This window comes from Sminthopsis crassicaudata, chromosome 6 (genome assembly GCF_048593235.1).
Source record: "Sminthopsis crassicaudata isolate SCR6 chromosome 6, ASM4859323v1, whole genome shotgun sequence".
NCBI classification, from domain to species: domain Eukaryota; kingdom Metazoa; phylum Chordata; class Mammalia; order Dasyuromorphia; family Dasyuridae; genus Sminthopsis; species Sminthopsis crassicaudata.
In genome coordinates this window covers 79775793-79791258 of record NC_133622.1, presented here as the reverse complement: position 1 = coordinate 79791258, position 15466 = coordinate 79775793, and the positions used below count along the sequence as shown (strand labels likewise).

General features: G+C 36.5%; 1 protein-coding gene across 6 annotated transcripts in view; it reads right to left on the bottom strand.

Annotated features, from left to right (window-relative positions):
* FHIP1A (FHF complex subunit HOOK interacting protein 1A) overlaps positions 1–15466 on the bottom strand; it is a 363684-nt gene that overhangs the window by 105839 nt on the left and 242379 nt on the right. For all 6 annotated transcript variants that reach the window (XM_074274292.1, XM_074274294.1, XM_074274295.1 and 3 more), the window contains one exon: positions 4261–4419. In XM_074274292.1, the coding sequence (XP_074130393.1) occupies positions 4261–4419 (159 nt within the window). The remainder of the gene's footprint in view (positions 1–4260; positions 4420–15466) is intronic.

The following is a 15466-nucleotide window of genomic DNA, read 5'->3' as shown; positions in this document are numbered from 1 at the left end:
GTTTAAAAGGCTGATTCTGTGGTGAGGACATCTCCAGCTTGAAAATATATCTGGGCCAGAGGTAGAAACAGCTCAGGAATCAAGAGTAGGGTCAGGTTAGAAGATAAGAAAAACAAGGCATTTTTACAACTCAAAAATAACTATGAGCTTCAGTAAATCAATTAACTAAGATTATCTTCTATTCACTCCGTATATATCTTATATGTACATATATTTTAGATGTGCATATACATATATGTGAGGAATTAACTGAGTGAAGACACTCTCAAGGGAATATAGCTTTATATCTTAATAACCTCAAGTCACTTTGTAATAACAAATAAAGCTATAGCTAAAAGTTGCAGGTCTTTTTCCCTTACAGTTTTCCCACCATCTCTAAAATTAGCATTTAAGTACTTTTTTTTTTTTTAGGCTGGGGTTAAGTGACTTGCCCAGGGTCACACAGTTAGGAAGTGTTAAATGTCTAAGACCAGATTTGAACTCGGGTCCTCCTGAATTCAGGGCTGGTGCTCTATCCACTGCACCACCTAGCTGCCCCTAAGTACTTCTTTTAAAGTGATGATGGTTTTGAATTCTCTTAAGAGTTTATTACTTGTATTCTTTTGTTTCTGGGTTAGATTTCTGAGATTATAATGTAAGCCTGGACTCCTCCAAACAATGGAGAAAAGGTTAGGTTGGGGGGAGGGGGCTTCTGTGTTCAGGGTGTTTAATTGTGTTTTGCAGTTTATGCTTTGCACTTTTTTTTGCTGACAAACACTTTAGGCAGATGGAAAATGCCCTTTATCACGAGATTGTAATAACCCTTTTTCCTTTTTCTTACTCTAAGAGTCTTTGATTGTTTTTGTGGACACTATTATCCCACACAATATATATGTATCTCAGATATGTGTGTATATATATATATATATATTTTATATATCCACAGTAAACAGAAGGTAACCTTAGTTAATTGATCTTATATATCTTTTATATACCTAGTTATTTTTTCTTTTCAAAATTTTACTATTTCTTAGGTTATACATACATTCATTTTTTACATTTCCATATGAGTCATGTTGGGAAGGAAAAATCAGAACAAAAGGCAAAAACCACCAAACAAAAGAGAGAGAAAGAGTGAGAGAGAGAGAGAGAGAGAGAGAGAGAGAGAGAGAGAGAGAGACAGAGAGAGAGAGAGAGAGAGAGAGAGAGATAAAGAGAGAGAGAGAGAAAGAGAGAGAGAGAGAGAGAGAGAGAGAGAGAGAGAGAGAGAGAGAGAGAGAGAGAGAGAGAGAGAGAGAAAGAGATAAAGAGAGAGAGAGAGAAAGAGAGAGAGAGAGAAAGAGAGAGAGAGAGAGAGAGAGAGAGAGAGAGAGAGAGAGAGAGAGAGAGAGAGAGAGAGAGAGAGAGAGAGAGAGAGAGAGAGAGAGAGAGAAAGAAATGGTGAAAATAGTATGCATTGATACACATTCAGTCTCTGTAGTTCTGTTTCTGGATGTAGACAACACATTCCATCCAAAGTTTATTGGGATTGCCTTGGATCGTTGAATTGCTGAAAAGAACCAAATCTATCAGTTGATCATCACACAATCTTGTTGTTGCTGTGTACAATGTTTTCTTGCTTCTGACCACTTCATTCGGCATCAGTTCATGTAAATCTTTGCAGGCTTTTCTATGAGTCTGTTCACCATTTTTTAAAATAGAACAATAATACACCATTATTTTCATATGTCCTAATTTATTCAGACATTCCCCAACTGATGGAAACCACTCAGTTTCCAATTCTTTGCTACCACAAAAAGAGCTGCAACAAACATTTTTGCATGTGTGGGTCCTTTTTCATTCTTTAAGATAAATCTTAAAGATTACAATCCCAGTAGTAACACTGCTGCATCAAAGAGTATGCACAGTTTAATAGCTCTTTGGGTATAGTTCCAAACTGCTCTCCAGAATGGTTGGATCCATTCACAACTCCACCAACAATGTATCAGTGTCCCAGTTTTCCCACATCCCCTCCGACTTTTATCATTATCTTTTTTGGTCATCTTGGCCAGTCTGATAGTGCATCTAGTTATTTATGTATTTTCTCTACAATTAGAATGTGAATGTTTTTATCTTTCTTTGTGGTCCAGTGCTTAAGGAGAACCTGGCATCCAATGAGCACTTAATGTATATCAGCCACTTGACTAGTTTTACCTTTTGGTTTCCTCATCTACAAAACAAAGGGTTTGGCCTAAATGATACTTAAAGTTTTCTGTAGCTTTAAACACTAAAATAGTATGTTCCTGGTGGAATGTTAGCTCCCTCGGGGTAGGAACTATTTCTTCCTTGTCTTTAACTCCAACACCTAGCATAAGGCATCACATACAGTAGGTACATAATAAGTGTTTTTTGAACTGAAATTTATACTATAGTAAGAAGTCAAAAACAGTAAAACTATTATTAGCCTTATCTTCCAGATAAGGAAATTGAGGCTCAGAAATATTATATGACTTGACTAGAGTCACACAACTAGACTTAGAGCCTGGACTTAAACCCAAGACTCTCCCAAATCCAACTCTAGTGATCTCTTGATTATGTATGTATGTATACATGCATGTATACAAGGATATAATATCCAGGCATATGATTAAGCAATAATACATTGCTAGAAGAAGGCATTATTAGTCTGCAACTTAATAAAAAATGGTGAACTACATTTTGGGACAGATATTTATCATGGGGAGTTGAAGACGGCAGCAGCAATTCATTTAGAAACACAGCTTTGCAGAACATGACGCCACTCCCAAGCAGAGATCACTATCACTTATGCAAGAGGGTCCATTTTATTCTTTTTAAAACATCTCTTGCATGCAAGAGCCCTGTGCTAACATCTTTTTAAAGTAATCTTTACAGTATCATTAAAAGAACTAATCTAAACTATATGATTTCAATTTTGAAACTTATTCCAAAATGTATGGTTCTCCTGTCCTTAATGAAACCCATTACAGTGACTTCTCTTTCTTTAAAAAAAAATAAAATAAAATAAAAAAGTGAAAACCAATTACCAGGGAATGGAGACGTGATCTTTAAATTACCAACACTTTCTCAATCAGAGTGCATTTGAGGAGAAAATAATAGTAGTTCCATCTTTTTATTTCTAAACCCTTCTGCAAGAAAATGCTGTGAGACTGCAAGATGAGAGAGAAAAATAATTTAAGATGTAATTCATTTATCTTATGTATAAATAAAGCTTCCCTCATTTGAGTAATAAAAATGAGATGGGAACGTATGTAATTTACCCACATTTTCTTCCAGAAGCTATTTCTTCATTTAGCAAATAAATAGATTATAGCCAACATTCATCAGCCCACAATCACCGTTAAAGTAAATGATTTCTGGAACAAATCAAAAACTCCAAAACAAAGGTAATATTTATGCAATAAACCAATAAAACATTAGTGGGGCCCATTTAGTGCCAGAGAAATGTAAAATCTGATTTCTATCTGGAAACTGATGAAGAATAGCTACAAAAAAGCTGAGGGGAAAATCTAATCAAGAGGCCCAATATAGAGAGCTGTGTATTTTTTTTTTTCAAGCAGACCAATTTTGAAGGAAATTTAATTTGGGTTGCTTAGAAGATACTTAACAACTTCTAAATTCAATTGGGATAACAACATTCTTCAGTCAGTATGCACCATTAAGCAAAATAAAATGTTTTCTTTTGTAGACTACCATGAAGACCTTGAAGTAAAAATGGTCTATTTTAAAGAACATGGACAGCTAAAAATATCTTTTTAATGAGTTGGGAATCGAATTACTGTTGACAATAAAATGGATAAACAAAACAGAATTAGCAGTTTGGGGAAGGAAAACACAAAAAGATCCTGCCCCCATTTTCCTTTTCCTTCGAACTTTCTGGGAGCCCATAAAATTAGACTTTTATGTATTCAAAGGTATTATGCATAGTTTAAATAAGTCATGAATATTTATTAAGCATTTATTAAAATAAAATGCTGATGCATATCAACTCATCAGTAAATCGCTTGTCTTCTAAGTGAGTTGTCCGGGGTGAAAGGAAAAATGCTGGGCTAAGAGGCTGAGGCTATGATTTTGAATTCCAGCTCTAACACTTCTTACCCAAATGACTTTGCTCAAGTCATTTTCTCATGAGTGGAAAAAAAGGAACGCTCCTATTTCTATCCCAAGTCAGAGTATGTTTGTGGTAAGGCTCTTGGTAATGCTTAAAGCTCTAGATCAAGGCATTATTCATTATTCATTATGATTGCTGTTTGTCTCCAGTACCTGTATGACTGCATTGCAAAACTCCAGGGAATTCATGAATTGGACCAGAGAAGGCAGAAGTAGCCAGTCATCCTTCAGAAGGCAATGCCATTCATCACCTTTCTCTTCTAGTTTCGTGGGCAAAGAAGAGTAGAGACCACTTAATCCTGTGGCTAGCACCTGCATTCAGAAACAAGAGACATGGTGATTTTTGTGGCTCCCCCAATTCCAACTAGAAGGTGAGCTCCTTGAGGGTGGCGGGTCTTCTCTTACACTTATTCTTAAGTCTTTATATCCTCAGCAGCCAGAATGATACCTGACACATAAGTTTAAGATATGCTTGCAAAATTGAATTGGAATAATCATTTCCCCCCATAATTTTTCAAGGCTACCCCTCTGCCACAAAAGACCCCTTCAAAGAGGGAAAACTGGGAAAGGGCCATGGCTGCAGATAGAAGGCCTAGATTTACTTATTATTGCTATGACCATACTTTTATGGTTCATTTATCCTCCCTAGACTTCAGTTCCCTCATCTGTAAAATGAGGAGAGTGGACTAGATACCTTCTGAAACCCATTCCAGTTCTAACTCTCAGAGGATCCTAATGACTACATTAAACTTTGTACACACCTCTCAGTCCCCTATCTTACAACATATTAAGAATTTGATCAACATTGACTAAATAAACAAACCCTTTCTCCTTGACCAGCTTCAAGTTTGAATTTTTTTTTTTTTAATAAACATTACTAATTTCCAGTTGAGTTTCCATCCAAAGCAAGATGCAATACATACTGCTTATGTGAAATCAGTTGTGGTTCAGTTGTGTCTGACTCTTTGTGATCCCATTTGGGATTTTCTTGGTAAAGATACTGGAGAGATTTGCTATTTTCTTCTTTGGCTCATTTGATAGAGCATGAAACTGAGGGTTAAAGGACTTGCCCAAGGTCACACAACTAATAAGTATCTGAGGGCGGATTTGAACTTAAGTTCTCCTGATTCAAGGCCCAGGATTCTAGCCACTGCACCACCTAACTGCCTTATGGGACCACAGATAAATCATTTAATCTTGAAGGGCCTCAGTTTCCCCACTTGAAAAGGGGAATTACCTCTTTATTTTTGCCTGTTTCAAAGATTAGTCACAAGCAAAGGGTTTAAAAGTACTCTAGAAGTCTGCGCTGTCACTATTCTAGGACAAATGTTAGCCCAAGTCATATGTGAACAAATGCATCCAAGAAGACCAAGATTTATATTAGGATTAATGAATGAATGCTTAATGTCCACAACAGAGAATAATACTTGGAAAATTCAAAATTAGCCACTACTCACACTTCTAACAAGCTAATTGTTTGCTTCACTAATATATTGTGCCCTAATTACAGAACATTAATGGCCATTAATAATGAAATTTTGTATGACATTCACAAGTCTCTATTTCACCCCAGATAAACCAGACTCATTTAACACCTTCTATGTTAATGCATGATAGACACAAAATGCTGCTTATTATTAGCAATTACCATTAGGGATTAAAATATTAATAGGAAGACAATTTATGAACTTTTTTCACCATTCTTTCTGGCAGTGAACATTAGCCTTCTTATGGACCTGAGTCCTGGCTACAATGAGCCTCAGTGTAGCACTTAATGATCTCAAAAAATGGCACATACATTTCCTTATTATGTCCTCAATTTATCCCCACATCAACTTTTCAGTGTCAATGGTAGCCAGTGACCTCTCCATGTCACAGAGAAGGAAACCAAAGCATAGGAAGCCATAAATTATACAACATTCCACAATTTGCATGGAAGAACACCAACATACAAACCCACGTCTTCCTAATTACATTTGTATTTATGCAAACTTTCTACCATGCAGCCTCATACCCAAAAACATATTCATTTAAAATCAACAGTTGAAGTCAAGTGAAAATTGGTCTTCTTTCCTTTCTCATTCTACTAAGATTTCTCCAACAGTGCATGTCTCAATACTCTTGTATTTAAAAGTACAAGAGGTTAGAACTGAAGGTACCTTAGGAGGCCACTTACTACAGTGAATCCAAATTCAAATTAAAACAGGAGTCATTAATCAACGTATAAGGATCCCTGTAGATGATATATTGACTTAATGCTAAAAAATATATTATCTGTTTTATATTATTTTCATTTTTAAAACTTCACATTTTATTTTCCCCATTTACATGTAAAAACAATTTTAGCATTCTTTTTTTCAAATTGTCACTTTCAAATTTTCTCCCCTTCTTACTCCCTTTCTCTCCCTCCCTGAGTAGGCAAGCAATTTTACATAGATATCTTATATGTATATATGTATAATTATGCAAAACACATTTCCATAAAAGTCATGCTTGAAAGAAAACAGAAATAAAGAAAATAAAAAGTATCATCTATCTGCATTCTGACTCTACTGATTCTTTCTCTGGAAATGAATAGCACCTCTCATCGTAAGTCCTTCGGAAAGGTCTTAGAACATTGAATTGCTGAGAATAGCTAAATTATTCACAGTTGATCATCATACAACATTGCTGTTACTGTGTACAATGTTCTGTTTCTGCTCATTTCACTTTACATCAGTTCATGTAAGTCCTTTCAGGTTTTTCTGAGAACAAACTGATTGTCATTTCTTTAAGCACAATAATATCCCATCACAAGCATATGCAATCATTTGCTCAGCCATTCCCCAACTCATGGCCATCCCCTCAACTGCCAGTTCTTTGCCACCATTAAAAGAACTGCTATAAATATTTTGTACATATTTTTATTTTTTAATCTCTTTGGAATACAGACCTAGTAATGGGATCAAAGTAAATTCACAGGTTTATAGCCCTTTTATTTCCATTCATTTTGTATAATATTTCTCAATCATATTTTAATCTGGGTTTGGATAGCACTAGGGAATGTTAGAGGTCCCACGTGGCTCTCAGAATATGTGTTGGACACTTCTGATTTTTCAGCTTAATCCCTTTATTTATAGGAGAAAAGAAATTGAAGCCCAAGGAGTAGGTTTGTCCAATGGCTCAGAACTAGTCTTCTATCTCACAGTCCAGTGCTTTTTGTTGTTTTTGTTTTTCTTATTTTTCCTATAAAAGGAAATATAATGTAATTCTTTTATTATTGTTGGCCATTCACTCTAGGTCTGTCTAACTCACTGTGACTCCGTTTGCGGTTTTCTTGATAAGTGGTTCTGATCCTGCTCATTTGACAGATAAGGAAACTGAGGCAGGCAGAGCTAAGTGACTTGCCAGTGAGTCTGAAGCTGGATTTAAACTCACGAAGATGAGTCTTGATGACTCTAGACCTAATAATGCTTTGCACTGAGCGATCTGACTGTCCATAACCTAATTAAAAGAGTGCTGATCTTAAAAGTTTTGAGTTTAAGTGCTAGCATTGGCACTAGCTATGAAACTCTATGCAATTACTCAATCTCCTTGAGTTTTAGTTCTCCCATCTGTAAAATGGGAATAATAATCACATTACCTAATCCATAAATTGTAAGAAAAGTGTATCCTAAATTTTGATATGCCATGTTAGCTGCAAGCTATTCTATTCTGTTGCTAAAGTCGGAAACATGACTCACTGTCTGCATCACAATCCACCATTCAAAAGGCATTTGAGCATCTATTACATTTGAAAGTACTGGCATATGGGGCAGCTCGGTGACATAGTGAATAGAGCCAGGAAAACCTAAGTTCAAATCCCACCTCAGACACTAGTTGTGTGAAACTGGGCAAGTCACAAAGCTCAGTTTATCTCAGTTTCCTCCTTTGTAAAGTGAGCTAGAGAAAGAAATGGCAAACCACTCCAATATTTTTGCCAAGAAAATCCCAAAATAGAGTCAACAAAAGTCATTTACAACTAGAACAACTGAACAACAACAGAAGTCATGAACCTGCAAGAAGCTTACCATCTAATAATAGAAATAAATAAGTAAAAGAACAATATTAATTTTTCACACAGAGCTTTAGGAGTTTATAGAATCACAGAATTTCGAGTTTAAAAAGACATCAGTGACTAAATTGTCCAAAGCATCCCCGAAGAATTCCTGATACAACATGGCAGTCATCCAACTTTTGCCTAAAGTCTTTTATTGAGGGAAAACTCACTAGCTCCCGAGGCAGCCAGTTTCATTTCAAAATAGCCCTATTAAATATAAATTTATATCAAATATAAATATGTTAAAAATAGTCCTTTGAATCAAGCATAATTTTGCCTTTATAGAACTTCTACCTTTTTCTCTCTCTTCTGCACCAAGAAAAACAAGCCTAACCACTTCTGGGGATAGCCATTCAAATATTTAAAGATTAATTAATTTTGCTTATCACCTCCCAGACTGAACATCTTAGTTGGGAGGATCAAATGAGATAATTATAAAGCAAGCATTTAGCACAGTGTCTGACACACAATAAATATTACAAAAATGTTGTTTACTTGTTTCTGCCAAGTCCAATTCTTTGTGACCCTAATTGGGGTGTTTCTAACAAGGATACTAGAGTGGATTACCATTTCTTTTCCAATTCATTTTACAGATGAAGAAACTGAGGCAGACAAGATCAAATGACTTGTGTAGGGTACTCAGCAAATAAGTGTCTGAGGCTGGATTTGAACTCAACTCTTTCTGATTCCGGATTCAGAGTTAGATATTATTATATGACATGAACTCAAGGCCTTTCTACCATTTTGATTACTCATCTCTATATATGTTCACCAAACATCCCACATCTAATGTCTTCTTTCAGGTCTGTCTAAAAGAATTTTAGCTAAAACATTGTGGGGAGGGTTAGTTCCACAGGATCAACATCATATCAACTGTACAAACACAGCAATAATGCGGGGTGTTACAGTGGGGCTTGGTTAAAATATATCCGTGGCAGTTATGTGAAGTGTTGCTAGTCATATGGATGATACCAAAGTCCTATGGGATTTTGTTTAAGAAAGACAAGTCCACTTTAAGATTTAAGAGAATAATAATAATAATAATAATAGCAATAGTAGCTCACTTTTGTATAGCTTTTTGCAGTTTACAAAGGGCACTCTATTACAACCCTGTGAGGTTAAGTGCAAATACTATGATCCCCATTTTATAAATAAGGAAAATGAGATTGAATCACTCACTATGCTATGACTAGTTACAAAGAGATTAAATGACTTGTCTATTATTATGCTGCAAATTTTTGACAATGTCAAGAAAGGAAGTCTTCAGGAAGGAAATGTCAGAGGCATTTTGCATGAGGGCAACTCGGTACAGGCTTGGAATCAGGAAGACATCCTCAAGTTCAAAAGCAGCCTCAGACACTTACTAGCTATGTGATCCTTAGTACATCACATATCCCTACTTCTCTCAGTTTCCTCACCTGCAAAACGAACTGGAGAAGAAAACGGCAAAGAACGTGTTGCTCAGTTGTTTCAATCATGTCCAATTCTTCGTGACCCCATTTGGGGTTTTCTTGGCAAACACACTGGACCGGTTTGCCATTTCCTTCTCCAGCTCATTTTACAGATACTGGAAATGAGGTAAAAGGAATTTAAATGACTTGCCCAGGATCACATCACTAGTCATAAGTATCTGAAACCAGATTTAATCTCAGTTCTTCCTCATTCCAGGTCTATCCATCATGCCATCATAAGGAAAGTAGGAAATAGGAACAGAAACTTGCATTTCATTTTACACATGCTGAATTTCAAGAGCCAGAAGGACATAAAACAGGGGGGTAAAGATAAGCATCTGGACCTCAGGAGAGAAGTCAGAAATGGACATTGTGACCTTGGATTCCACTACAGAGATGATCACCGAAGCCATGAAAATGGATGTGATTCCTCAGGAAGATGATACAAGAAGAGGTCTGTGAACTAAACTTTAGGGAACACTCCCAAAACACTGGTATAATTAATGAAAAGACCCCTAGAGTCTTTGGGGCAAAGGATCCCATCCCAAGTCTACCTGGGTGCTAGTCAAACTACTTTCTCTCTTTCTCTGCCTTAATTTCCTCATTTGTAAAATAAGAGACAGATCTCTTCCCACTCCAAATCCTACAACTCCTAAAGAACAGAAAAAAAGAAAAGAGAAAAGGAGGGGAGAGAATTAATAAAGACCAGAGGGAAGTTAATAAAGAATAGAGAGAAGGAATTTCTTTTGGCTTTTAGCCCAAAGGCTCTTGTCAAAAACCTTCATCCAGTCAACAGACACATATCTACCTAGAGCCCCTTGAACTTCCATTATGAAAGTAACATTTAATGAGTTATTTCTCCTAAAATTAAAAGCTCTATCAGGCAAGGGATAAGAGAGAGAGCTCCAGTTCTCCTTGGAGGGGATGCTCATCTTGATGCCACGTGCTTAAAAATCAATTACATTTGCTAACTCCTGCTAAATTAACCACAGAACAAAGGGTTTGCTTCTGCATACCCTTGACTCCTTAAGCACTTTAAGGCTTTCAAGATGAATTTATCCAGACAGGCATAATTTATCTGACTCAAATGCTGGGAATAACTATTCACTGTATCAATATAATTAGAGCAACATTAATTTTCAAATTACGTACATCAGAGACAGTAATTAACAATAACATACACCTAATATTCCACCCTCTCCTCTTTTAAGGGTGTTCTACATAAAGCAACGTGAGCTGGTTCCATAAAGAGCCAGCTTCTGAGGTGGGACACAAGTATACAATAAAGAGACAGCAGAAAGTGCAATGGAAGGAAATCCACTTTAGACATCCATTAACTATGATTCCCTCAGTCTCACATTCCTCACCTGTAAAATGGGGATAATCACACTCCAATATTTCCCCCACAGGGTTGTTGTTCATAAAGACAATTTACAAAAAGTATTTTGCAAACCTGACAGTGGTACTTGTTCCAATAAAATTATAATTCACCACGCATTTAGCCTGGCTAGGTCTTAATTTTCATTTCTGTTGACACACTAGCACGTATGCCCTGGAATACACACACACATACTTTTTCCCCTGCCATTTGCAAATGAACAATTCTTCTGTCATCTTCTCTCAGACAGGGCACCAAGAGATTTAAGTCTAGGAGACCACCAGTATAACTAATCAAGCCTGATGATCTAGCCTTCTAACAACTATGACATTCTATCTTCTCAATAAAAGGGACCTGATAATCAATACCTATGTTTATCAAATAGGATAGTGAGGACAAATGAGAATGTGCGCATGAAAATGCTTGGGGGAATATAAAACACTACACAAAGGTGATTCCCACTTGGTAAGAGGGAGATTACCTAATATCCAACCATCCTAGGCCCTGCTTTGTCATTCATGCTGTGTTTTCCCTATACTTTGCTTAATTAGGTTCAGATATCAGACACTCACAAAGTCATAAAAAATGTAAAGGGCTTCCTCAAGCTAAGGCAAGATGCCCACATTCTGGGTGAGAAAAAGGAGGAGAAAGGCAAAGCGTAAAGGTCTTTGGTAATAACACTTGAGTTTATTTCTATGCAGAGACACTCTCCATCCCCAAACTCACACACAACTGCCTCTGTTTGATATTCAAAGCCCTTTAAAACATTAATAATCACTTCCTTTTTTCCCCATCTTCTTGCACCCTCTATTCAAGAACACCGACACCGGCTTCTTGCTGTTCCTCATATACATCCCACCATCTGCCCCCAACATCCCAAGTTTCCACCACCCCTCATCCCAGGACACTCTTCCCTCCCTGTCTCCCCCTGGCTAATCACCAAGTCTGAGCTAAAGTTCCATATTCTGCAAAAAGTCCTCCTTAATTGTAACACCTCCTTCTGAGGTCATTCTCACCCAGTTTATCTTTTGGTATACATATGTATGTTTTTTATGTGTATATTATGTGTATGCATGTGTGCATGTATGTGTGTGTATAGATAAGCCGACAGACAGATAGATGTATCTTATTTGTACACATTATTCTGAGTTCCTTGAAAACAAAGACTGGGTTTGATTTTTTGGAGAGAGGAGAGTTCTCTATTTGTCTTGTTTTGTTTTGCTTTTTGGTTCCCAGAACTTACCACTGTAGTAGATATCTACAAAATATCAAAGAACTGATTGTGATAAAGATGAGAAAGACAGTTCTCATTTTACATAAGTGGACAGGTGCACTTAAAGTAATTTTTATGTAAAATATGTTTATGTAATGGGAATTTGCCTGCAGATATAGGGAAGGGAGAGATGGAGGAAGGAAGGGGTCCATGAGGCTGTGCATGGAGGGGAAGGGGAAGGCCCACGATTCATGGATTCGTTGGGATACGGGAGCTAAAGGAGGAATATGTGGGTCCTGGAACAGACTCCAACCCAGAGAGAAGGAAGGATGGGTGGAGGGAGGGATGGCCCCTCTGAACATCCATTCTTCCACTTTCACCTAAAGGACTATGTTTGTTGTTTGTTGGGGAGGGGGGAGGTAGTAAAGGAGCAAGGGGCTGGCTGCAGAGCCAAGAAGCAGGATAGAGAGAGAACATACTACTGAATAATAAAGTTAATATAACTATTTTTTAAAGTGTGAATTTCTTTCAGAATTCTCTGTATAAAGTCAAATTTGCATAATATGAATTTACATAAAGCAAGAACTGTCTGTATACTGATCTACATAACTGAATCATATATTCTTGTTGAGATTTTCATTTTTAAAAACTAATGGTGAATTCCTTTTTGTTAAAAAATTAAATTTAATTTAATTAAAAAAAAACTTAATGATGCAGAACTCTGAGCAACCTAATGACCAATCTTGATTCCAGAAGTCCTGGGAGAGACATGTGGTAGGCTAAATGTGCCAAATGTCAGACAATGTGTTGCTTATTTTACTTTACACAAAGCAGGGTTCTACAGGGAACAAGGAGTAGGAAGGAAGACTTGGAAATGACAATTTTAAAAGCATCAATAAAATACTTTTTGTTCTGAAATTAAGAAATTAAATTAAGAAATAAGACAATAATTACAAAATATTTAACATATCACCTGGCACGTAGTAGATACTATTGAAATATTAGCTATTTTTAATATAGCAGATAAAAATTATTAACTCTGGGGAAATAAAATAAAGCATGATATAATTGAAAGAAGATCCAGTTCTCATTTGTAAATCTTTAAGGGGTCTGGACCAGATTGGGGGCCTCTAATGTCTACTCCACTTCTAGTTCCACTATCCATGTAATAATGAGAGATATATTTAAACAATATGTCTTTTCCTAGGTCAAAAATTTTTATCCATTTTTTTTAAATTACAAATTCCATTTCTTGGTCCCCAAAGTAGATGTAGACAAGGCTATTATAAGAGAAAATAACTTGTATAAAACTATAAAACTGTAGGAAAGATGATCATTTCTGACAAATATTTAAGTTAAAAAAGCTAAACTTTTTCAAGCAGTAAAACGGAAATATGAAGAGAGTACCAAGTTCTGTGCAGGAGGCTTATATATACAAAATATTACTTTAAAAGAAGTATGAATAAATGAATCATTAAGGATGATTTAAAATAACATTTTAAAAAAATCAAAATTTCTGTTCTCAGAGAGAGTTCATGACAGGAGTCAATGATCAACAGCCTAATTAGGGACGTTTTCTGCTGGGCAAAAAGAATTTGAAGATGAGGAGCCAGGGAATGCAATCACACAATAGTACAGCAATGATTCATATAGGATTTGGAAAAGATGGCTTGGACTCAAATCCTGCCTTTAATGTTTACTACATTGAATGAGTTATTTGACTAGTAAGTCACTTAACCTATTTGCCTTATCTATAAAATGAGCCGGAGAAGGAAATGGCAATCCACTCCAGTATCTTTGCCAAGAAAATCCCAAATGGATCACGCAGAGCCAGAAATGACTGAAAAAATGCATGAAACTCTTAGGAAAGATGAATAGTTACTCTCATATTTCCATTTTACTTGTTGAAAAAAAAATACTTTTTATCTGGAATGTTTGCAGAAATCTTTCCTGCAGTTTCATAAGAGCCACAAACAGAGTGGGAGTACCAGAGGCAGCAGCTGCATGTGCCACGTGAAGGACATGGGCTAGCAGAGGGTCCCCAATCCCTATGTCACCTCCAAGCTGGTTATGGTTCCACCATGGACACTAGTCCTCATCTTACATAAGTGGATTCAGAAATAGTCCTACAGAAGAGCATCACGCGGCTGAATTGAGATGCAAAGCACTTTGTACACCTTAAATCACTGTATGAATGCCAGTTGTTGTTGCTGCTGCTGCTGTCATCCCACAGTCTCCAAGCCACCAATTTGGAGATGACTTTATTCTGACCTTTTTACTCCACTCCTGCAGAATAATATTTAGGGCACATGCAAGGGTGTGCTGGTGTTTATCAAACATGTTCTTTGAGGGGGAAAAATATGCATACCTTCTTTTAATCTGCATCATTCATACTTTCTTAAGCAAGTCACTTAACCCTGTGTGCCTCAGTTTCCTCATCTGTAAAATGGAGAAAGAAATAGCAAACCACACTAGTATTTTTTTTCAGTTCCTTTCAAAAATTAAGTGACTTGCTTAAGGAGACACAGATAGTAAGTGTTAAATGTCTGAGGCCACATTTGAACTCAGGTCCTCCTGATTTCCAGGCTAGCCATCCCCTATGCCAGTATTTTTGTGGAAGAAAAAAACCAAATGAGGTCATGAAAAGTCAGACAACAAACAACAAAAGAAATTTAAGTAATTCAACTGCCATACCATAATAAAAAAGCTAAAAATTGCCCCAAACTACCTTTTTTTTTTTTTTTTTGCTCAGTTAGCAAAAATACATTCTAAGTGGAAAGAAATGGCAAGTTAAGGCAACATCAGTTTAATAGATAAATTCACTTTGTAAAATGTTAGTAAGGAAAATGTCAGGTTTACAAATAGTATGTATCACTTCAGAAAAGAATAAAAAAATCCCACAGGCTATATCTAATAGGGATCTCCACTTTCATGTACAATCCTCTTTCTCTCTTCTGCCATGCAAGTGGAGATGCCAATTGTATTTGATGCATGCTATATTCAGGATAAAGACTTTAAAAAATGACAACACTCAGAAAGGCAGGGAGGGGAATGCCTGGCTACATCAGGCGGCTCGATACCCAATTAAAGCAGATCATTCCTGTGCATTTATAGAGGAGACTAAAAGGACAAAGTGTCCTTGTGATATAAGCAAAGATCAGCCAGGGTTTCCTTAATGATGTATTCTCACCATCAATTACATTTGTATTCCACCAATCATATGTGTGATATCATTCACT